Source organism: Chelon labrosus, assembly GCF_963514085.1.
Source record: "Chelon labrosus genome assembly, chromosome: 5".
Classification (NCBI taxonomy): domain Eukaryota; kingdom Metazoa; phylum Chordata; class Actinopteri; order Mugiliformes; family Mugilidae; genus Chelon; species Chelon labrosus.
The window spans coordinates 25,392,087-25,416,486 of NC_140341.1; the positions used below are offsets into that span (position 1 = coordinate 25,392,087).

General features: G+C 43.0%; 1 protein-coding gene across 6 annotated transcripts in view; it reads right to left on the reverse strand.

The window, feature by feature from the left end:
* Positions 1-24,400, reverse strand: part of hdac4 (histone deacetylase 4) — a 126,116-nt gene that overhangs the window by 31,938 nt on the left and 69,778 nt on the right. For 5 of the 6 annotated variants that reach the window (XM_084545524.1, XM_084545523.1, XM_084545527.1 and 2 more), the window contains 13 exons: positions 20,274-20,468; positions 20,021-20,166; positions 18,716-18,866; positions 16,059-16,179; positions 14,692-14,810; positions 9,383-9,511; positions 8,992-9,098; positions 8,659-8,778; positions 8,056-8,269; positions 6,906-7,123; positions 2,643-2,906; positions 1,045-1,234; positions 571-704 (listed from right to left, as the gene is read on the reverse strand). In XM_084545524.1, coding sequence (XP_084401650.1) covers positions 571-704; positions 1,045-1,234; positions 2,643-2,906; positions 6,906-7,123; positions 8,056-8,269; positions 8,659-8,778; positions 8,992-9,098; positions 9,383-9,511; positions 14,692-14,810; positions 16,059-16,179; positions 18,716-18,866; positions 20,021-20,166; positions 20,274-20,468 — 2,108 coding nt within the window. The remainder of the gene's footprint in view (positions 1-570; positions 705-1,044; positions 1,235-2,642; positions 2,907-6,905; positions 7,124-8,055; positions 8,270-8,658; positions 8,779-8,991; positions 9,099-9,382; positions 9,512-14,691; positions 14,811-16,058; positions 16,180-18,715; positions 18,867-20,020; positions 20,167-20,273; positions 20,469-24,400) is intronic. The other variant, XM_084545525.1, reaches the window with a different exon arrangement.

The window sequence follows — 24,400 nt, forward strand, 5'->3', positions numbered from 1 at the left end:
AGGCAATCAGAAGTGCTGCATGAAGGTAGTTGCAGTGAATGTCAGGTTTTCTTGTCCTGTAATTCCAATGAAGAAGTGCATATATTAGGTGTCACAAGTATTAGATAATTCTATTATATGTGATTTTAAAGGTAATGTCAAGCGTCAATCGAAAACGGAATAACACTGCCCCCTTCTGGCTGTGTCAACCACCTGCATTTGTAAGGTAAAATGGATCACTATTGGCATTTAAATGATACTTTTCAACTGAATAAATAAATACATAACAATGAACACAGAGAACACAGACTTTGCTAATATATTAATAAATCTTTGAGATGTTGCATCCAAATAATACCATCAGAAATGTAGTCATCTTTCAATAACTGGGCTATTTTTTATTAATTATCCAAATATGCATTCAAAATTTACAACATCTCATTTTTAACTTTGCTGGGCACTTAGCAGTATGTTTATCTACTAACACTGTGTATTTTCCCATGGAAACAAATATTTGTATGTGATTAATAATCAATAATCAATAAAGCCACGAAGCCTCACGTCTTTGGTCAAGCCTAATTCTGACCTTACCTCGCATTGTGCCCTGAGGCCTGTTTCCTGCAGCCGGGACCAGATACTCTGAATGCGTCCAGCGTGCTCAGGATGACTAGTGGTGTTGCCGCACATACACTGGTGCTTCTGCATCAAAGAGTCATACACTAGGCCTGGAAAATGAACACAACACCATGCACAAATATGAACACAAATGCATCTTTGAGAGCAAGGATACACACAGCTGTCACAATAAGATAACTACAATCACAACGCAAGAAATTGTGTTGTGATTATCTCAGTGCCATTATAAACAAAAGGTCTGGTGAAGAGGGTCCAGAGAAGTGCGGTACTCTGTAGAGTGAATTACACTTGTAATGGTTTACATCGTCAGGGGAGCTGCAATGCCTAGCAACAGCACTGTGAACATACACATCTACTGTATGTTGGCTCGTCGTGTTGTTTACAGCATGTGTTTACAGCAAAAGGTTTCCTTAAATCTGCAATCAGCACCTGTAGTAAATCGAGGCTTGGCTGGTGGCTCCTGCACAACCATGGGGAAGGACGCAGAGGCTGGAGAGGACTGAGCCCTGGACAGGGGGCGGTGTCCTGCAAAGTTGACTGATAACCCAGCTGCTTCCATGGAGGCTTGGTAGTTCCTCAACTGGTGGATCCGCTGCTGCTCTAACATCAGAGCCTGCTGCTTGCATACACACACACAGATACAGATACAGTATGTAAAATAGTTGGTGTGCAATATATTTATCATGCCAGAAGATGGCACCAAATAGTTGCACATTCCAAGCTGCTATACTACACAATGGAACCTGAATAAATACAAATACTGAATTTTACATTATCATACCATCTTTCTGTTCTGTATTGATGATGGAGCACCACTTTTTTTTTTAAAATGACAAGCTATTAACCACAAGTTCTTCATGTGAGCCTACAGCTGAAAACTTTACCTACATCTGTCTGTTGACAATAAAGGATACTAAATAGAAAACCTCTATAGTCTCAAATTCACATTATGATTTTTTTTTTTCATATAATTATAAAGTAAGCCTCCTCAACCACAGCTTACCAAAAATGAAACAGAGTGACCGTTCATATATCAGTACATGTACTTACATGATTCGATTTAACAGTACCAGATACAGTACATGCTTGGAAAGCATCTGTATACATTGCTCAGTGATCTTTCCACTCAAAAGACTCTCACCAAGCAGTACTCTTGTTTTGTTCTGATGGGTGTGTCTGCCTACACTATGGGCGCCATGGCGACAGTGAGAGGAGCGCCTGATTGAATTTGGCTGAGCGGACAGTAGGGATGGGCTGGACAGATGAGGACGTGGTGTCCTGACTGTGCACGAGCCCGGCCACAGACTAACTGTTAGCAACGCAGAGATGAAGAATGTACGTTGTATGCATCCACAGACAAGCGGAGTAAAATTGGTTTGGAGGGGGCTGAAACTGCACTGGTCATTGAGTCTGGAAGAAAGGCATATCAAATGAGCTCCATATGCCATTGATGTCAGGCTGTTTTCATCCATTACATCCAAGACTGCATTTGTGTTATTTGTAAATCCAATGCAAGAAAATCCTCCGGAGTGTCTACTTACTGTCCATTTGGACCATCATGTATATACAGTACACAATGGTCAAATGTGATGCCACCTTTGGGTGCAAGAAAGACTAATATTTTATCATTTTTAATATGAAAAGCAGACTCCAATTTCATGTCCAGTCATTCTCCAATTACCTTTATTTATTCTTTATCTCAGTCCTCCTTCTTTTTTCATTTGTTTTCCTCTTTCTTCACCTCTTTACTACTTAGCCTGGCTAGAACTGTCCAATCAGAGTCATTCTGTTGTAAACCATTTCAACTCCATGATGGCGCTCAGATGCCGTGTATTACTGTTATTACTCTTCTGGTCATCACCACACAAATACTGCACAAATCATTTGATGATTTGATTGAGCATACGGATCTTTGCCAAGGCACAAGCATTTCCCACAGGAGCTTCCCGGCCAGTTTTCTTTTCCCCCTGCCTCTTCTTCTACTACAACTCCCATCTGCGCCTGTCCTTCCCAGCCCTCATTCTTACCTGTTTAAACACAAAGTCCTGCTCAGTCTGTCTCTCCCTCTCATCCTGCTCCTGGGGGTCTGGAGGCTCTTGCTTGATGACGATCCCCCGTAGCAACCCTGTATCTTGCACAGAAGTAGAGGAGGATGACGACGAGGATGAGGAGAGTCCCTGGTGCTCCCTGAGCTCCTCTTCTGTCTCTTCTGGGTGACTCTGGTGCTGCCTGCCCGGCCCCGAGGCACTGGAGCCTGCAGCAGAGACCTGATCACCCGGCTTTGACATGATCTGGTGGATGAAAAGAGGAGGTCAGGTCAAATGTCTGACAAGGCATCGCTATAATTAGGGGCCTGATTTCCATGCGGTCGTGTGCGCCCATATAAACATGGAACACTTTCAAATAAACGTCAGGCCGAGATGAAGGCAGTAATTGGCGCTGTTAAGACTCAGTGCATCACTATTAAGAAAAACAGAATCCTGTCAGGACAAAAAGACAGATTTAGCTTCAACAATATAAGGGGAGGAAAGATTTAGTTTGGGTTACAATTGAAAATCCATCATGATCTAAAATGTTTGAGGACAAGACAACTTGTGCCATGTTAAATGATTGTTGGTCCATTTAGGATGTTTTTCATTCCAAAAATAGATGAACTATCTGTCTGGGTACAAACGCAATGTAAAAGACCTTAAGGTTAAACAAACAACAGCTAACATTAGCCAGGCCCTCTTACTTTTTGCACACATGGAGATAAACCTTTTCTGTACTCTGGACTCTCGTTGCTCCTTTATTTATTTAAAGCTCTAAGATAGAAAACAGAATTTCTATGACTATTGGTAATTCATATCGCTCACCACGCTCAAGCCTGCAAGAGAAAAGACAAACCGAGCAGAGGACATGAGGGAGGAAGAGTGGAAGAACTGCAGAGGGGTTATTGTAGTAATCTTGTTGTGGCAGCTGTCCCTGTCCCTGTCGTCAAAGACCTCAGCCTTGATGTGCAGGTCATGATTGGACTGGACCACTGTTTGTGCATGGAACACACACACACACACAAATATGCACAGACACACACACACGCCCACATACACACACTTGGCTGGCATATTGCCCAGGGAACAGTCCATTGACGTCAGAGAGCAGGCTCTTGCCTCATCCTAGTCCCTCTTCTCCAAACAAACTCAAAACACTCATCCACTCCTGCTGCACTGATTCTCACTCGTCCTCGCTCTCTTGTTTTTCTCTCTTTCACTCTTTCAACCCTTTCTTTTTAACAGAGGAAATAGTTGCTGGGATATGAACCATAAGGGGGACAGGCACTAAATAAGCCTGTTAAATCAGCTGGAAGATGGAGAGCGCGGGGAGGTGGAAAGGGGAGATGGTTGTATACACAAACACTTGACACTAGTTGACTCTATGTATCTATCTCTCAAACTCACAAACTTCAACAACAATATAATGTGAGTGAGTATACCACAAAATTGTCTTTGCTGTCTCAGGTAATTAATGGTAGGCAGCAGGCTCAGGCTGGAAGTATTTCAAGATTCTTTCATTGCTGGCAATACAGTATGTCTGACTGTTAAAGCCAAAATTTAGAAGGGCCCCATTTCACTGTTGCCTGCTGCCTGACTAAAATATGTGAACAAGGAGGGGTGCAGTTGAATCTTGTTTCAAGTGGTATATATTAAAGGGCGGGGTAACAAATCAAACTAAAGATAATATTTATAAAGTAAACTATAGTAAATAGTAGCGCTGCACGGGTAAGAATCTCATTTAATGGCAGTTGTGATCCTTATCGAAACTAGTATTCAAATCATGCTGCAGAGATATGTTTTTGTCTGAAATACTGTACTTCCTCATGTCAAACAGAAAGTGTATTGTAGATTTCCGGAACTTGACTTTTAGCAAACAATATTTCTTAGGTCTCATTTTAAAGTGTCTCTTGAATATGCTCTTTAAGGGGTAAGGGGCCTATTACTGTAAGAATGGGACAACTGGGGATACAAAGGCCCAGACTGCGACATGGTACATTAAAATGAGAAAGGATCCAATCCATTTTAGAAATTGATCCATTTTATTCAGTACGCACTGGGGCAGTTTACAGTCACGTTGGCAATAGCCGGGATGGAAGTCAGCACCTCCGAGTCTGAGGCCACGGTGCTCCGCAAGTTCAACTATGTCGGGGTCTTGTTTACAAGTGATAGCACAATGGAGCTCGAGATAGACAGTCAGATTAGTGTGGTGCCGGCAGTGATGCATGAGCTGTACCCGACTGCTGGGGTGAAGAGGAAGCTGAGCTGTAAGACAAAGCTATCAATTTAAATTAGTTTCCTACATACGGTGGCTGGGGCCAGATTTAGAAATGAGGAGCTCAAAGGAGAGCTGCTCCTCCCTTGTGTCCAAAGAGGCCAGTTGAGGTGGTTCGGGTGTCTGGTGATGCCTCCTAGGCACCTCATCTTTGGGGGTTTACCAGGCACAGCCAGCTAGACAAGGAGGGCAAGTAGACCATATCTCATTCATCTTGGGAACAACCACAGGATCCCTAAAATGGAGAACAGGGAACCCTGGAACACCCTGTTTAGCCAGTTGCCAATGCAACCCAACTTTGGATAAGAGGATGAAAGCGGACTGCTGCATGGACGGCATGCCTTTAGGTACCTGGAGGTGAGATACCTAAAATCAGCATTCAGTCAATCCATGCACTGATTGTAACACTGCCAAATCTTTATTACATGTCAAAGCCTCTTCCTGATAAAGTATTTTGGTGTAAGCTTTGTGATATTTAGAGTACTGGGTTTGAAATGACAAGTTACATTTTTCACTATGAAATAGTCTAGATCATTTAAGCTAAGAGTCTCCTGGCTCAGGTTAACCGAACAATGGCCATCTTATACATTGGGTTTTTCCTGTGATAACTTCATCTTTTCACCGAAGTTAACTGTAGATCTTCTGAAAAGCTGACTTGGTTCATTTCATTTTAAACAGAATTAGAATTACCTTTATTGTCACTGTGCAGTGAAAAACTGACCAACTAAATTAGCTTGTGTAGCCTCTAAAACAATACCCGCACTCACACGTTCACACCCAGATACGCGTAGAAACCAATACATGTGGACAGTGAGTATTAATAATAAGGGAAAATGACAAGGTAAGAGACTGCTTGGAAGGCTGCCCGTCTCTTAAAGGTCTTTACCAAAGTTGTGTCACTAATAAGATAATTTGATCTAAGAATAGAAAGTAGTGATGCAAAATCTAAAGCACCACAGATTGTAAAGGAATATGGTTACACTGTTGCTACAGATAGGACATGTCGGTTTTAACTGCGGCTAAATTTAAAGAATAAAACAAGTTACAGATATAGTAGACACTTTCATACTTGTTCTATGTTTTTGGACTCACAAAAGTAATAAGGAAATCATTTGCAGTGTTGTAATGTTGTAAAATTATACAACAGGGCCAGGTTCTTAGTGATCCGAAGAGAAACTTGGGCAATGGGTTTCTTCAATAACAGGTTTGAGGAGCTTTACATTTACTATAAACATTTGTGTCAAAGCAATATAAATGTTATCTTGTGATAGCACATTATGATTTTATCGTAATCATAACAATTTAAAAACAATATTCAGTTTTTCAAAATGCCACGCAAATGTAATTTTATTTCTATTGGAAAAGAGTATTAACACAACTCTTAGTGTTATATAAAAAAATGACCTGGTTTAACACAAGAGCTTGACTAATTAGTTGGATTCACAACGGTAGTCCACAAGCAAAGGGAGTCACGAACAGCCCAACAACACAACATAATGGAGAGTAATCCTCTGAGAATTATAGGACAAAAATACACACACACACACACACACACACACACACACACACAAATGCATACAAAAACAATCATCTCCTTCTCTACAATGACTTTATAATGCCGAAACACCCAGCATCACCTTGCAGACACACACTTCCACAGAGAGTCAATGAGTCACATTTCCTGTGTGTACATATATGGAGGCAGCTTCCTGTAGTGCACAGTTGCCAGGGTGACAGGAAGAAGTAGGGACACAATGAGCACAGACAAGAAAAACTGGCTAAAAGACGTGCTGATTGCAGCCTGATTCATCCTGCTCTTGGAGAAAAGACAGGATTCACAGGCATTAACCAAATCAGTGTCATACAGAAGGACAAATACTCCTACAACTCACACACATGCATGTGTACACGCACACACACACATAGCTGGTCGCTCTGCCCCAGCTGTTATTTCTTATATGCCACACATGCACGGATGGAGATACCTTGTTGATGATGTGCTGTTGCTGCTGCTGTTGGAACAGTTGTTTGTGCTTCTCCAGGAACTGCTGGTGCTGCTGCTGGACCACCAACTGCTGCAGGGCCTGGGCCTGTCCACACTGCTGCTGAGGCAGAGGGGCCGACTGGGTTCTCCCCAGGGGACGGTGGCCCCGCACGAGCTTGGAGACGGAGGGTGATGGCAGTGGTAGGCCACCCAGACCAACTATAGCAAATTCATAAGACAATCGTCATAAGCATTTGTAATAAGATGGGTATACAAAGACTTTACAAGGGACTGCTCAAGGAGTACATTTACATAATGGTTTACAAACTGGTTGTGAGGAAAATTTTATGTAAATTTTAGTTGCAATGTGTTATTATCTAGCTTAACTTTGGCTATTTTTATCACCTAAAACACATTTGCAACAGACTGTCTGGGTGTTCCTTTTCACTTCCAAGCAGTTTAAACAATTACTCGGTAGAAGTGGCCTTTTATAATCCTTTGTGTTGTATGTTTTGTGCGCCAGTTCTCCTAGGATCCCTGTAATTATGCTCAGGAGTGCAAAAATTACTGAAACGAAACGGACGTTATGAAAATAGAACGCTTACTCGCATCTAAGAGCGGTGTTATTTAGCTCAACAAAGAACTACTTGCCGATTATTTAAATTTGTGTTAACTGATTTAAAATTACTGTATACTGTATGTATACTGTATTTACTACAGTCAAGTATTTGGACAGTTGTACTGTTGAGGCTCACCGCTTCAGCACATTTGCAATAAAGTGAATTAAATAGCCATACTCTTTACATCAGTGTAGAACGAAGTGTGGGAGGTCATTGGTAAAAAATACCATGCGCATAAAGCTCAAAATCCTCAAATCTTTTTCAAATCATTTGAATGAAATCACTGACTAGCATCAGCACATGCTTTGTATCTTCCATGGTGATTCTCTCCCTGCCTTGTAACTGTTCCATTACCTGTTTCTGTGTATATGCACAACAAACACAAAAGGCCAGATGATAATAACAATTTACAGTGTAGTATTCCGGTGCTGAATTCTTTTGGCGGTTCACACAGTGTCAGTAATTTAAACACCAGCCACTGACCGGCTGAGTAGTAAAGAAAACACTGTGCTTGCTGTGGTGAGTACTGACCCATAGGACTGTGGCTCTGCTCCAGCAGTACCATGTGTTGGAGGAGGGGGTTGTGACCTGCCGTGCCCCCTCCAGCACCATCTCTCTCCAGTGCTGAAGATGCCAAGTAGGAGGGCAGGTGGGCAGTGGGCAGGAAAGGAGGGGTCAGTGGAATGCCCTGCTGTAACGCAGGCAGTGCCAGATGACTCTCACCATCTTGATGTGCTGAAACCACCTACAAGGAGATGGATTGAGACACGAGGGTGAGGCAAGAAAAGGGGCAGGCAGAAACAGAGAGAGGCAGACAGTCGGGAGGGTCAAATGAGAGAGAAAGGCAGTGAGATGGTGAAAGATGGAAAAAGACACAGAAGATGTGGTAATGTCCAAAAAATCACTGATGGGAGGAAATCCACTAATAGACTCCAGTCTCCATGTGGATTTCCAAAATGAAAACTCCGTGATTGCTTCATTATTCCAACATTTTTCTCTGCGGAAAGCTAACCAGTCACTCAGTGTATCCCAATACCATTTGTGATGCAAGTTACACACTTGGTCAATGTTTTGCTAAGTAAAGATGATGTTATATTTAATCATAATATTATATTGTGTATTAATTGTACTCACAGTGCTAGCAGGACCCGTGGCTGGCAGTCCCAGGGTGATGTTCGGCAGAGAGGGTGAAGTATAGAGAGAGAGCTGGCTAAGTGAGCCTTCTCTTGCAGCCAATCTCTGAAGCAGAGCGGCCTGGGCACACACATCCACATCCACATTACAGTAAATACTTTATTTCTTTCTCAACCACACACAGACATACACAAGACAGAGACTGAGGCCTTCATAAAACTGATATCTGACATCCTAAAGTCCTCTGGTCACCTGCCTCATCGACGCCAACAGATACACATGCATGATTTGTGCAGCCATACACATGCACACATAGGCAGCCATGTTGTTTACCTCTCCTGGGCTGGTGGAGACTGTGACTCCATTTTCATTGGGGATGTTACTGGAGCTGTTGTTGGGGGAACTGGGACCTGAGCCTGGGGCACTGTTGCATACTGACTCTAGAATACACATGAAACACAATACATTACACTACACATTACATGTTTTCTAATATGCATCTAGCTGCTGATTCAGACTAAAGAGCTTTCTGTAACAAAATGTAATCGTGGCCATCGAAAGACACCAGCAATGCAGCAACAGATACAACACTGTTAGGTAAAGTCCAGTTAATGAGGATCCAGGCGGAATATCTTTTTTTAAGTTATTTCCATGTGATCATTGCATACTTGATCAAGAAACCACCTTGAAACAACAAAGAAAATCCAAGAAAAAGGTTACTCACCAGCCACGTCCATGGAACGCTTCTTGGCGGTAGTAATGGGTCCGTCTTTCCTGCGGAGCAGAGGGCTGCTGCGGCGCTCTGTCACTTTCTGCTTTAGCCGGGAACGAAGCTTTAGGTTGGGCTCAGAAGCTGACAAGAGACAAGCATCAACAGAGGTTTCATTATACGGTAATATGAAACTCAGGCAATTAAGACCTTCTATTAATCTGGACGACTAGTTTACCACGTGTAGCAGATAAGTAAGTGGATAGATCTGAGCAGCGCCAGGGTTCATTTTTTGATTTCCAACTGAGCCCATGATTCTAAAAATACGAATGTGTTACAGCCAAAATTAGAAGTGAATTAAAAATCGCAGAGTCTCTCTAAGCTGTTATTCTAGTAGATCGTTGGGTCACACAAGCGCAAGCTTGTTTGTTGGCATGTAATGGTGCTAACAAGCTTGTCCCTATAGGCCACACTGTATGCACTGGCCGACAGATTCAAGAGCTGAGGTTAGCCATCCTCATGTGACAGTGGGAAAGAGTGCAAAAACAGAGGAAGCTGCCAGTTGGCAGCTTTCTTGACCCCATGCTTAATGATGCTGCCTCCACGCTCTGCTAATGAACACTGCTTGTTTCCAGACACTTCCAATTACAAAATAACAAAAACAGCCAGTGTGTGTGTGTGTGTGTGTGTGGGTGTGTTTATGTGTGTGTGTATGCTTATGATGTTGAATGTGTGGTTCTACATATATAGGGCCTCTGCCTGCAAACATATCCTCCTGTTCTGGATGGCGCGTGTGCTGTGGAGGTGCATTAGCATACGCCACATGAGGGCAAGAAGAGGCAAACGTAGAGGGACAGACTCTGATGCTATCTGAACAGTCTTGCATTGGTGTCTCTGTGCCAGACTGTACCAAACACAGGCAGTTTTATCCACTCCTCCACTGGCTTCCTTCCGTCCATTCAATTAGTTAAAGCTGGATGGTTGACCAACGGTTGACCCTGTGCTCGTCCCATGACCTTGTATCAAACAGGCCATGTTACGTTCAAAAGCCTCAGAGGAGGAGGTGGGAGTTGTTGGTACAGCCAAGTGGAAGCAATTAATTCTTCTTTGTGTACTGTAGTGGTTTACTCTGTATTAGAAGACGTATTCTGGGTCATCACAAACCCTCTGGCCCCTGGAATGCTAATCACAGTGGGGTAGAGGATGAAGTTTAATGCACTCCAAAGAGGTGCAAGCTCTCATTGTATCTCCTCATCAGTGGGGATGATTGTCAATCTGTAACATTTTTTCCGATGCACTATTGATTTTAAAGGGAACAATGCTGCTGACCTTCTGAAAGTCAATTATTTAAAAAAGAGCTTCTTCTAAGTGGAGGGCACTCTTCCAAAGTCTTTGTTAAAAGGGGTGGGGTGGGTCAGGATAAAATGCCATGCATTAGTTGGCTGGAGGACACACAGGGAGAAGGGAGACTATGAAAGAAGGAGCAGAGCTACATTACTACCAAAACAATTATGGTCAATAAAAAACAATCTGACTTTCTCTATTACAATTACATATTCTACGGACGCAGCACAAGGACACACAACATTATATGAATATCAGCATTAGCTGAAGTTTGTAGTTACCAAACAACCAAGCTTTCAACAAAATCTGATCTGTGAACATCTTTAAACAAGCCTTTGTCCTAAGAATCTGGTTTATGCTATGTTCATAACTATTCTGGATGGTATTTTCATAATGCAATACATGAGCCATGATGCTGAGCCCTTTACCATCAATAAGTTGGACAGAGTACTGCATGTAGTTTTTACAAAGTCAATTCGGTGTCACAGGAAACTTTGCCTCCACTGTGAAGAACAATCTGGGCAACAAAGGTGATAGAAACTGTGGACAATTTGGTAGGAGCCAGGAAAGGAGAATCAAGGACAACAGAGACAGAGGGAGGGGCGTGCAAGGTTGTTTGTGTGTCCTGAGTGATTACGAAACGGACGAATAAAAGGAGTGATTGGAGAGAGAGGCAAGCTAAGTAGAAATTGGAGATTAGAGGGACGGTGGGAGGACAGTAAAGGAGACATAGAAGGAGTCCGAAGCAGGAGGGGTGTACTTTACTGGGCACCGGTCGCCATGCGGGTGTTCACCTCAGGACACAGTGACTTTGAAGGGTGTTAATGCCGACTGGGCAAAAGCACACCAGCCTGCACACGTGCGAACACACTCGCTGCAGAGGGCCCAGACTGGTTTTACTGCTGATGCTGGCATTTTACTGCAGCCCTTACTCCCTCCTTCACCTCTATCATCCCCTCCTTCTCTCTCGCCTCCTCTAATTCCCCACTTCTCTCTTTTCACTGGAATTACTTCCTCCGCCCTTCACTGCTGAGTCTTTATGGGCACACTTTGAGCAGCCATTCTCGCACAGGTTACCGTCCTGCTTTATGATGTTTATGACCTAAAAAAGCAGCAGCATTTCTAAAACGGTTATTTAACTTCACATCCGTTGTTGTCAGGACACAATGGCAGCTAACATCATGTCTTTTATGTGGTTTTGTAGCGGTAATGATGGACTTGACACTTACTGCTAAGGGGAAAAATAGCTGGGGCTCTACAGCCGACAGTCCTGGATGATAAAAGGAGATTTCCATACTAGCCTGCAGCATGCCTGAATCATATTTTATTTATTGTGTTATATGATCAAGACATGCTACTCTTGAAATCTGGCTTTAAATTACATATCTTTTAAGACATATTGCTGCATTGCGGCTTTTGTGATTCCTTTTGTGTCTATATGTCACACAAAACTGCTCAAGGCAAAAAAAAAACAACAACTTTCAAGATCTCTCGGTGATCCACTCTTACGCTTCAAGATAGCCATTAAAACTGCACAAAATCCAGATTAAACGTCTGCATAAGTGGTACTCAATATTTCCACAGGGACTTGACGAGGAAACTGGTTCTCTGATACAAACATATTGATCAGCTGCTCATCTGTTTAGACGGATACGAGTCCTGGCTTTCAGGAGTTGGGGAAAGCCGTGGTGCTTTGCCAAGGTAAGCGAATGGGGGAGGGAGATTTATTGAAATCAATATGGGAGTTTGCTGAAACTCGTCAACACAGCTTCCAAGAAACATCTCATGTGGATGATACATTAGATAAATAGATGAGACAGACATCAACAGAGTGATGGAAATAGATGGGAGTTGGCTCATTTGCTTATTTTCTAAATAAATGAAAGCAAAAGAACCAGTTCAAACTTGACTGAAAACCTCATTACAGCTGAATTTCTGTTTAAATGAGGCGTTTAAAAGGAATCCAGCCACAGTTAGTCATAGTTTTTAACTAAACGATACACAGAGAGGGTGCAACTGGCTTACTTAGATTTTTGGATGTACTAACTATCTATGCAAAAATCAGTCACTGTGTTAGATCAAAACAAGAAAGATGTCTCGAAATAAATAAAAAGAGATAAGCCCAGTCTCGGGTTGATGGATTTAAATGTAGGACAGGAGGAAGACTTTCATGTTGACAGTCACCACTTTGCATTTTTCTGCAGTAAGGCAGAGATTTGCTACCTTGCTAAATGTTCTCTGCATTTAAGAAGACGGCCAAACTGTAAAGATATGAAAGAATATGAAAGTGCAATCCTGTATGCAGATATCCTACATAGCTGTTGTTCAGCGCAAAGTGTGGTACAGGAATGTCTGTGTGTGATAGTGTGTGAAACAGCGAGGGGGAACGAGGGTCAGCACGACAAGACTGCCTCTGTCATGAAGGCCTTACAGACTTCCTGCCACAGGATTCAAAGTGGCCCTCTGTGTTCTGGGAGCCATCCTCACAAAGTCTCTCAGACTTGGACAATGAACCCTGTTGTAATATACTGTATGCCTCAACTTGCTAGACAGAAAAAGAACTTTTAACACAGATTGATAATTCACATGGATGTGTGAGCAGAATGTGGCAAAAACGTCATGCATGATAGTTCCAGTCGTCAGAGACCACTGTCACACGCTTCCTCTAGAACAGAGTTCCTATCTGTCAGCGAGCCTAATCTGATCTATGTCTGCTCACTATTGACACAACAGTTCCTCAACAGCTGTGTGTGTCTGTGTGCAGTCAGCATTCTCTGTGCCTCGCACAACCGACAGAGACAATGGCTAATGCCTTGCACTCTCAAAACCCATTCCTCCTAAAAACATGTCATCGTCTTTACATATGCACTGTGATATGTGTTTAATATGCTATTTGTTAAGGTCTGTGTCGGTAAGAAGTGTGACTCCGTCAGTGGTGAATATTTCTCAGAAGAAAATTCCTGAATTACACCTCACCTAAGTGTCACTGAAAGTTGAAACTCGCACAGTGAACGTGTGTGCCAGGAAATAAATATAATTCCTGCCTCCAGCTCGCAGCGGGTGGGCAAGAGTGCAGAGTACACAGAGTTTGGCCTCCAGCTGTGAAAGCAGCCAGAGATACCGCCAAAGCAGCTGCTGACGCTAAGTGAATAATCACAACTTGGCCATACTTAATGTGGACAGATGGACATAGTCTGGTGCATCTAAAAGGCAGGGACTGCAGTTTTTCATGCCTTTGAGGACATTTCACAAAGCTATTAAAGAGTTATAATGTTGAACAGAATGGTCAATGACATCTGCGAAGAAGCGTGACAGAAGGTGTTGGATAATATCTGTGTCAAAAATTAAAATTCTACGCCAGGCAGACCATAAGTAATTCATTCATTTCAGGTTCAAATCCTCAACTACTTCCACTTTCACTGACTGTAGAATCTTGGAGCTATTTAGGATTACTACTGGTTGGGATCAATGCCCTGCTTAAGACTTTCAATTTCCTGGCGACTTGTTTGTCGTTTTCATTTCTACACTTAGACCTTTCAGATTAAATAAAATCAATATCATGCGTCACGTTAGCAGATTAACTTTGCATCCTCTGGAAATAGCCAAGTTAGCTGTTTCCTTCTGTTTCTAGTCTTTATGCTAAGCTAGGCTAACTGGCCAAACTTCACTCCACATTAACTGTATATTTTCATCAAACTCAGACAGAAATCACCCCTCCCTCTCATTTACATAAGAATGGTTGAAAAGACTTCATGAAATAACTTTTGAGACCTTTTTTGAATGAATATTTTAGGAGCTCCTATTAATCCTCCCGTGGCTGACTCCTGGTTCCTGACTGGGAAACCTAATAAGCCAATTATACTTTCAGTTGCTAAAGCAGGAAAAAAAGGAGATTAGTGCGCTATTCTCAAGAGGCAAAGAAGAGGAGGAATGCGGATGTCAGAGTGAGTTGTACGTCAGCAAAGCCTTTCATTCCGTACCTGTTTTGCGGAGAGGGAAGTCGTCTTTTGAGTCATATGTGCCCAGCATTTGATGGTTGTACGCTGACAATGCTGTTTGGGGAGGGGAGCTCTGGTCCAAAGAGCTATGCTGGGTTTTTCTACAAAAGACAAAGAAGTAGTCAGTTAATTAAAAGCTTTCATATAACATCAAACTTAAGTAATTTAGTCCAAGAGAGGTCTGGCTCAAATACTATATTTGACTGTTCATACACAAACACAAGAGGAAGTGAAAAGACAGCTCCTATATACCTCCAAGGTCAAAAACACAGCCGAGTCGGGACAACAATGTGCGTGGAATGAAGAGAGAGGCAAAGAATAGAGAAAAGGGGACTACTCATGAAAGCTTAAAGCCTTCTTTGTCGTTATCACTTTAAGACAGAAAAGATGTTGAGGTCTGGTTTGCTGTATGAAGAAGCGCAGAAAAAAAGGTGGAGAGAACGGAGGAGAATACCAACAGGTAGAAGAAAAGGTGAGAAGACTACAGAAATAGGAAACGGTGATATAGATCCACTGGCAGCACAGTCCTCAGATTGTCTCGGCTGAAACGCCTGACTGCTTAAAGCCTCTTCAAATATTTAAAGCGGAGGAGCGGTGCCATTGTCTTTTTTTTCTCTGCCCACTTCAAACACACGCGCACACCACGACACACCTCAAAGAGAGCCAGCTGTCAATCACCCGCAGCAAACACTGGCAGAAGAAAGCCTCATTGCCTCAATATTTTCTCTGCGCTTTAACTCAGAGGGGCTAATGTTGATGTTGGAAACTTGACGTGCGCACAAAAGCACATCAGTGACAGACGCCCACACAACAGGGGTTCACAACACCACAGGGTTTGCCATGTTTGCAAAACCATGACGATGAGAGACTTTTTATGTCGCTCATCGCCGTTTGAGTTGCTGCCTTTTCTTATCTAAGCAAAAAGAGGAGAACTATCAAAGACTTGTAAACGCACAAAAAAACTCTGCATGCTGATATCTGAAAACAAAGGTGGAGGAATACACAGAAGGTATAGAGCTAGAAGACCTTATTAAATCTTTTAAGACAGAACACAAATAGTCATAAAGTAGTGTGCTTTTTATGTGCAGTCCACAGCAGTTGTTTAGTCTGTGTGTGTTTTATAACCACAAAGATACTCTTATGCACCTCAAAATTTGATGCTCAAGAAATTATTATTATTTTTTTTTTTAAAAAGGCAAATAATCACAGAATCATATGACATTAAGCGCCAAAATATCTAATCAGTATTTATTTACTAATGTAAAAATGGATTCTACAGTAAAATACACTTGGCTCTTGCTACACTCCTGGTCGTATTAGGTTCTGTGGTGGTGGGCGGTGACACTCACCCATACCAGTAGCGTGGGTCGCTGGGCAGACAGTGGTTTAGGTTTCGCTGAGCCAGGGCTTTCTTCTTGTTCAGGACAAATTCCTGAAGTCGCATCTTTACCTCTGTACTGGCGACCGCACCTACACAGAGACACAGAGGCCAGGACAACGGTGAACGAAGGTGACTGTGTGTTTTTCCACAGAATTCTTCTCTTTTCGCGTACAAACACACACACACACACACACACAGCCCTTTAGACCTACACAAAAACACATCTTACAGTATTTAATGAGAATTTCGTGCCTCAGGTCCAATCGGTGACACCAACAGAAGATTATAACAATATCCATCCGCACTACAAATAGAATGGGGTTCTAGCCACAACAACCGGAGCGCACAATTTTGCATCGCTTTCACTGAAATCCCACAGAGACGACATCCGTGCTCTGCAAGTCGCCTCATAGGCGCACATCAGGAGTTTCACTCAGCTCCTGGTCTCTCCTCAATTATCACCCTCATTTCACAGCTACAAACAAATTGTCCAGGGAGGTGAGTGAGCGGGAGGGAGAGTTTTCAAAAAAAATGGAAAAACAGTGGAGGTGTGTTGTTATTAGACTGTGACAGTGGGGGTGATAGCAGGTGATGTGTTGAGCTTGTGATAAGAAAAAACGGTAAATTCAGTATGTGGAAGTGGCGGCAGCTAATAGATGTTCTCTAAATCATGGTGCAGCTGAGAGTGCTGACATCCCAATATGTCTGCAAGCAAATTGGCTTTTATGAGACTGCCTTCTTTGCAATTTAGTGCAGTAGTTAACAAAGCATCCCCTGTTTACTATCCAGTGCTCTTTCTCTAGACATCAGACTGTAGGCTCACTTTGCCTAGTGGAGAATGATTGAGAAAGGGGACTTTAAAGGCAGAAAATAATGGTCCTGAACTACACTGCAGCCTGCCACACACATGCACACACAGCAAGTATGAATAGAAATACTATTTTCCAAATATGGACTAAGTAACTCATTACAATGCAAGTGTTTGTAGCCATATCCAAAATACAGTACAAGTCAAAGGTTTAACAAACCTTCTCATTCAATGATTTTTCTTTATTTTTATTATTTTCTACATGAAGGAACACAAATGAAATTATGTAATTTAGATTCTTCAAAACAGCTACATTTGCATTAATAACAGCATTGCACACTCTTGGCATTGAGAGAATGCCAAGAGTGTGTATTTTGGATCCAAAGGTTAGGTAATTGTGGAGGATAGGTCACTCTGTCACTCTTGGCAGTCTCTCAGTTGGCTACATGAAGCCGTCATAGAATGGTTCTCCAACAATCTATAAGGAGTTCCCAGAGGTTTTGAGCAGTCCAACTCATCCCAACCCATCTGAGTATATGTCAACATACCTCCAGGCTATGTCAGGACTATTTAACCAAGGAATGGGATGGAGTGCTGTGTCAGATGACCTGGCCTTCACAATCACCTGGACTAAACCAAGCTGAGCCGGTTTGGGATGAGTTGGACCACGGAGCAAAGGCAAAGAGACCAACAAGAGCTAAACACCTCTGGGAACTTACTCGAGACTGTTGGAAAACCATTCCAGGTGACTAACTCCTAAAGTTGACAGAGAGCAGTAAGAGTATGCAAAACGGTCATGAAAGCAAAGGATGGCTACTAATAATGTTTAATACAGAAGATATTCTGGTTTGTTTAACACTTATAAACACTGTGTAATTTCATGTGTTTTAATATACAATGTAAAACATATTAAAAATATAGAGAAAACCCATTGAATGATGAAAAGTGGAGTGAGTGGATGAAAAAACATTTTTACTAACGTGTAGGGCGAACTTATCTTTATAGTCAAGACAATTCAAAGTGCTTTGCATAGTTAAAGTCGAGCCTTTAATGTTGCCTTCCATTCGTGTAGCATAAAACAATTACAGGACCAAATAAAGCAATTTGCTTGGGACTGCTGAAATAAATGCCACTAACATTTCCTTCTGCCAGAAAAATCCGCAACTATATTAGTGGCATTTATTGGTCTTATCACAACCAAAATACCATGTGTCCAAACAACCATAGTTTTGGAATCTTAGATGTAATAACAGCCAAACACAGCAGAGGTAAAACCACAGTTGACATAAGCTTTCCCTTTAAAAGAGAACTGCCTGTGTTAAGTTTATTGCCGTCATTTTGTTCCTGAGTCAATATGAGAAGCAGGGAGAAACGAGACATTATAAAACCAAGGACAAGGATGCCACTTCTTTGCTCCTCTAACCTGGCCTTGGTCGCCTTATTCTGATATTCCCTGCAGTGAACGTGTGAGGTCAGGTTGTTCTGACTGCTGCGCAAGAGGTGCAGGCGCTGTGATGGAGGGGTTAGGACAGCCAAGTCTCCCTGGCACCCGCTGTGTTAATATGACAGTGTTTCAGCACAGGTACAACAGATGTTAGCAGCATACAGGAGAGTGGGTATATGCACGGTCAAACATGATGGCTTTTCAGTCCACTGGAGTACAAAAACAGTAGCTTTAAGAGTTTTTATATCTTATTCATTATGTTTTACATGAGATGCTATTCATTTACTCTATGACAACAACCGCACACTATCTCCCTGATAATATGCTGCTCACTGTCTTTTAAAAAAAACTCTCTCTTGCAGTTTCTACTTACTCTCTTGTCCCCTCTCCTTGTTTTTGAGCTGCTGGAGTTTGTGTTCCCGCTGCTGCTTCTCCAGCTGCTGCTCGTGACGTTGTTGCTCAATCTTCCTGTGATGCTCCAGCAGCTCTTGTTGGTGCTTGAGCGCCAGCATATCTTGTTGGTGCTAGTGGAGAGAAGAGGGCGAGGATATTGAAGGAGCAGATGGGACGAGCAGACACAGCACAACACAATATCAAACTGCTGCAAAAAGGTGAAACATATTGTCTGGACAAGGTGCAGCCAGAGCACTTTAAAGAATCAAACGCATTACATGAGGAGGCTCGAGTTCAATAATGACAGCGGTGTTGAAGTGGAGAGTGAACAGATTGGAGAACACACATTAGAGTTATTTTCTGTTCAAGGCGATCATCCTTGTTGACGGTTTTGTGGTCGTAGCAACACCAGAGTGAGGCTTTTTAGAGCTGCATTCACACAAGGTTTACTGGGGCAAGGTTCCCATGGAGATAACCAACCAGCCAAATACTGTTACCAGGTCAAATTACGGTACACCATGCCCAATTAAATGTACACATGCACTTATTTTCCTCCTTTCGTTCACAAGGTGGAAAGGACAGGAGAGGTTTTTTTTTTGCGGTTTCAAAAATTCTCTTATTGACCCAGTACAGGGAAACAAATCATTCCAAAAACCATCATTACAAACTACATGAAGGATTCTTTTTTTCATAAATTAGAAAGAAAAAAAAACAAAACCAACTCTTTGTTTTCACCCAAAGAACATAAAAAAACGCCAACAGCCCATTTATCGCTGAAGGCCTGTATATCGTCTACCATCTACCATACGAGCCTTTAGCAGTCCTTCCAGAGCCAGCACCGGTTCCATAGTGCCTGTACCTGATTTCTGCGCGTCAACCAAATGGCCAACTTAGCAGAAGCAGACAAATAGTTCACAAGTGTATGGAGCCTTTTGTGTAATATGTAGGGCCAAAAATAAACGAAAACAGTTAACAGTCAGTCAAGGACACCGAACAAATAAATGCAGCAAAGTTTCATTCTGTAAACAAAAAAATACACTCCTCCTCCCCCAGGTTTGGATCGAGGTGTGCTCTGTATCTGTTTGTGGCTATTGCCCCATGTACAACCCTCCACTGGAGGTATGCTGACAGCTTTAACACGAGCGTCTTGTACAGAGAGCTGCCTTTCAGGAAACATCTGTGCCAAAAAATTCAGATCACATCAACTCCTTTATCCTGCCAAAGAGCCTGTGAAGATTAGAGGAGAGGAGAGGAGAGGAGAGGAGAGGAGAGGAGAGGAACTCACCTTGATATGTTCTTGCAGTTGGACTTCATGTTGTCTTGACAGTTGCTCATGCTGCCTCTGAAACTCTGCAATCAGGAGCTGCCTCTGGAGCTGCTGCTTGTGTTTGAGAACCACTAGCTCCTGCTGCAAGTGCTGCTCCTGGTGGCCTGTAGGGGGGTTTGAAGACCGCATCAACCACAGTGCATAGAGAGGAGAGTGCACTGTAGAAAAATGTCAGGATGTAATAAAACAACCAGGCATCACCACCACCTACCAATGACTGGCCCACGCCCCGTCTCGGAGGACGCGGGACAAGCTGTGGAGGTGACCGGAGTGGGGTGGGGTTGGGGGACCAGGCCAAAGGGGGGCTGCTGGTGGTGAGGGTGGTCCACTATGCGCAGGTCCATGGGAAGGATGGCTGTGGTGGTGGGGGGCACCTGCGTGGGCAGCGTTGCTGTGCTCACATCCACTGCAAGAGAAGAAAGCCAGAAAGGGAACAGAAAATGTCAAAAAAAAAAAAACGGTCGAAGAAAATTTAAATTCAGGCAGTTTTTCTGATGACAGTAAAATGATGTAATTATTTCAAGGTCATTTTTCTTTCTATATTCTTTAACAGCGGCCAAACCAAATCAGACACATGAACACTTACAGTTACATCAGCTACCCGGGCACTGCAGCATTGGCAGTGGCACTCAGCATTACACTTCATACTGGTTTGTGGTTGCTTGTAATGTTTGCACACTGACGACTTAAGTCTGTTTTATAGTTGTACATACTGGATAAGAGCATTAGCACAACACCAGAAACATAAAATGTGTCTGAGATTTTGAGAGCCAGAGATCACCAGAGCATTAGTCGTAGCTGTGGTGGGAGAGAAGTGTGTAGGAAGCCTCCCAAATATAGTGTTTACATAAATCCATACAAACATCAGAGAGCAACCCCCCCCCCCCGCGACACGAGTAGCGTGCAGCAAGGATTTATTCACTTGGTGCGCGCTTGCGTGTCCACTTTTACTGAGCAGTGAGCAGTAACTCTACATTTTGCAACTTGCAAGCGCAAAGTGCAATGCTGGAAATGTACCGATGTCGTCTAATGTGGAAGGGCATGTCTGACAAAATACAGACAGCGATACGTCCAAAGTACACACCAGTTTTGTCGCAATTAACTCAAAAACTCGAGATTAGAGACAATCTGTAAAAAAAAAAAAGTGCCTGATACAAAACGATTAACGTTTGTTTGCCTGCAACATTTAATCTGCTTTATGTGACTAATCCAGTGAGGCAGCACAGGCCTGTCGTGATACTGAAATATGGATAGTGAGAGCAAAATAAAAATAGCAAAGGTAATATCCCCGCTTAAGCGCGGTTGACATGCAACAACTAGGGTACAAGTGCAATCAGATTATACGTCTGCAACAAGTAAACAACCCTGCAGTTTACGTGTTACAATGTACAACAGTAGCACGGGCCCTCATACAGAAACACTAGAGAAATAAGAAAAAACATACTAATCTGGTGCCAACTTGACATATGACTGGAATACAGCATGCTGTGATCAAACACAGTCAGCACGCTACTGCATTTGAACTACTTGGAAGCTTAATTTTGCACTCTAAATTGATATAAGTGTGCTCGACTTGAGAAGGTGTGTGAAAGGTGGGTGATGTCAAGAAAAACCTGTTGAAGCAAAGTCAAAAACAAAAGGGAAACTGAGTCATCAAATGCATGCAGCCTAATAAATTTAGGACTTCAAGATCAAAACCTCCCGTGCATCATTCAAGTCTCTTCTGATCAATATCTCCTCAGTGGGAAAACCACCTTGCACCATGCCGAGCCCCTCTGCTCTGATCAATACCATGAAACCAGTGCAAAGCCCCCCCCCTGCCCCCGCAGCCTATCATGGATGTCCGGGCATCCCCAGTGACCAATGAGGTGGCGATGGAGTTGCAGTTACTTGCTGAGATAGCCAATGACATCTTTGGTACCGGGCAGGTTTTCTGTGCGGGAGGAAACTTGACACCACTCAACGGGACAGCAGGGAGAGAAGAAAGGGTGTGGCCAGGCCAGACATGCTGGTGCTTCACTGGCTCACACTGGATGCATCTCTGCACTTGTAAGGACTTGTTTGAGAGCTGGACGTTAAGTTTTTTTTTTTTCTATGTTTGTTTAGTCCTTCAGCTTGAAAATATGAAGGATCTGTGCTCACATGGTTCATTTAAAGAGTTTATTAACCAACCACACACTTCTTAATGTTCAGGAAAGTAGAAAGTCAGGTGAATTTACTCCGGTATCGCGCTCACAGGAAGGAAAAAAGCTGCATGTACACGTTAAGTGATTCCTGGACCTCTGACATACAAATGTGTACGTTTCTCACTTCCACATTAAAAAGCCAACAGAAACAGAGCCTCATTAGAAGATGCCACTGGTTGTCACCGTCAGTCCGAGCGCTCGTTGCCAATCACCCGTGCTATCCAAACAAAGCCGTTCCCAGTGAACCAGAGTAAACTTTCAGCCCACCACCTCTCACATTTGCCGTGCACGCATGCATTTACACAAACATGCCTGTCAATTGTTTACACACATACTTAATAAGCGCCGGACATCAAGGTCAAACAAACAAAACCTTTTGTTTGTCCACCAGCCACGTCAGTCAGTTTCAAAAAGAGTGCCACTTCGCACACTGGGGTCCTTTCAGAGGGACCCGAGCCCCAGCTATTTTAGCCCCACGGCGGCAAACACGCATGAAGCGCCACCTAAGTCACACATTCGTATGTACACACGGTATAGTTTCCCATACAGACATACGCGAGGGACACGCCATCCCAACTTTGGCACTTGCGCTCAAACCCTCACTCTTTATGTGTGCGTCCTCAACTGACTTCCTCTGTAGAGATTCACAAAGGCTGTTTGTTTTCACTGACTCAGACAAACTACACAATGAAAAAAAAAAAATGCATTCTGCTTCCAAGCTTTCACATTCACACACAAAATCCAATCAATCCCTTCTGAAAATGCACATTTTCATGGCGTCTATGAAAATATAATTGTTACTTCTTCTGTCAGGATGTTTATCCGTAAACATTTACAGTAAAGAGGAAGCTCTTATTGTTACAGAATATTATTAGAAATACAGCAAACACTGGCACAGAGGCCGACACGCAATACCGTGATTCATAAGGCAAACAAAGTGGAGGGAGGGCCAAATCCACTGTCAACATTTATTTTTGTGGATGTGTGGTTATAATTTGAATATTCAGGAGCGGCCACCACTCCGTCCAACTGGGGAGAAATGCTTTAGACAAACAGGAACAACAAGGGGGAAAAAAAAAAAGCACGTGTGCGCGGGTAAAAATGTCAAAAATGATGAATGTTAGCGCTTTGTGCACGCAAAGGCGACAGCAACCGTGAAGCTTCACCTTGAGGAAGGATAAAAACATTTCCAAACCCGAATGCCTGCGTAGGTGTTATTCTGTTAACGTGGCTGGTCACTTCCGGACCTCTGATCAATGGATGCAAAGGCTAAAGCATGGCTGGAAGAGGGAAAAGGAAAAAAAAAAAACTAATTACAGCCACTTATCCTCAAACTCAGGGGCTACGAGTTCAGGCGGCACAGAGGGAGACAGAGATGGAGGGAAGAAGGGAGGTGGTGTAATCACTGCTCCGACCAGCCTCTCAGAGGCTAACCGCACAGGCGGGCACATTAAGACAGCACGGAGACCTACTGCTTGCTGCAGATTGTGATGTTGGCTGCGCAGAGATGCTGCACACACACACAGGCACTTAGGAACCTTTTGATAACCTCCATGTATTTACAGTGTATTAACATGTCAGCCTTAAGTGTCTATTCAGAGACATCACATTGTTTTTGCTTCTATTAGATTCATCACATTCTGACATTTTGTGGCAACAGACAAATCAGCTTTTATGATGTTAAGTTGGTCCGTGATAGAAGATTTCTTCAGCATTTATCCAAGCCTATATCTTTTAACAGGTTTGTTTTTAAATGAATTCAAAGAGCTGCTGAAAGTTTTGATAGTGCAGAAGAAGCTTTCTTGTGTCACTGACAGTTCACGGTCAAGCTGACACTGCTCTGAAGGATCACATCACAGTTATAGCGCTGTAGCATGACGAAAACAATGACGGCTCTCAGAATAACAATCCTCAGAGGCGTGTTTATAGTAAACAAAGCCTTGGCAATGCCTGCAGACAGGCAGGGGTGACATGCAGCACACAAAAGAGGGGGCGAGGGGACAAGGCACCTGTGAAGCAATTAGCCCGGCTTACAAGGATGGCACTCCGTGACTGTGGCATGGGGTTATGGTGCAGAGCCAACAGGAGCAGAGGTGGTTGCATGAGCTGACTCACCAAGACAGCACCGGACATGAGAATGCAAACGTACCTG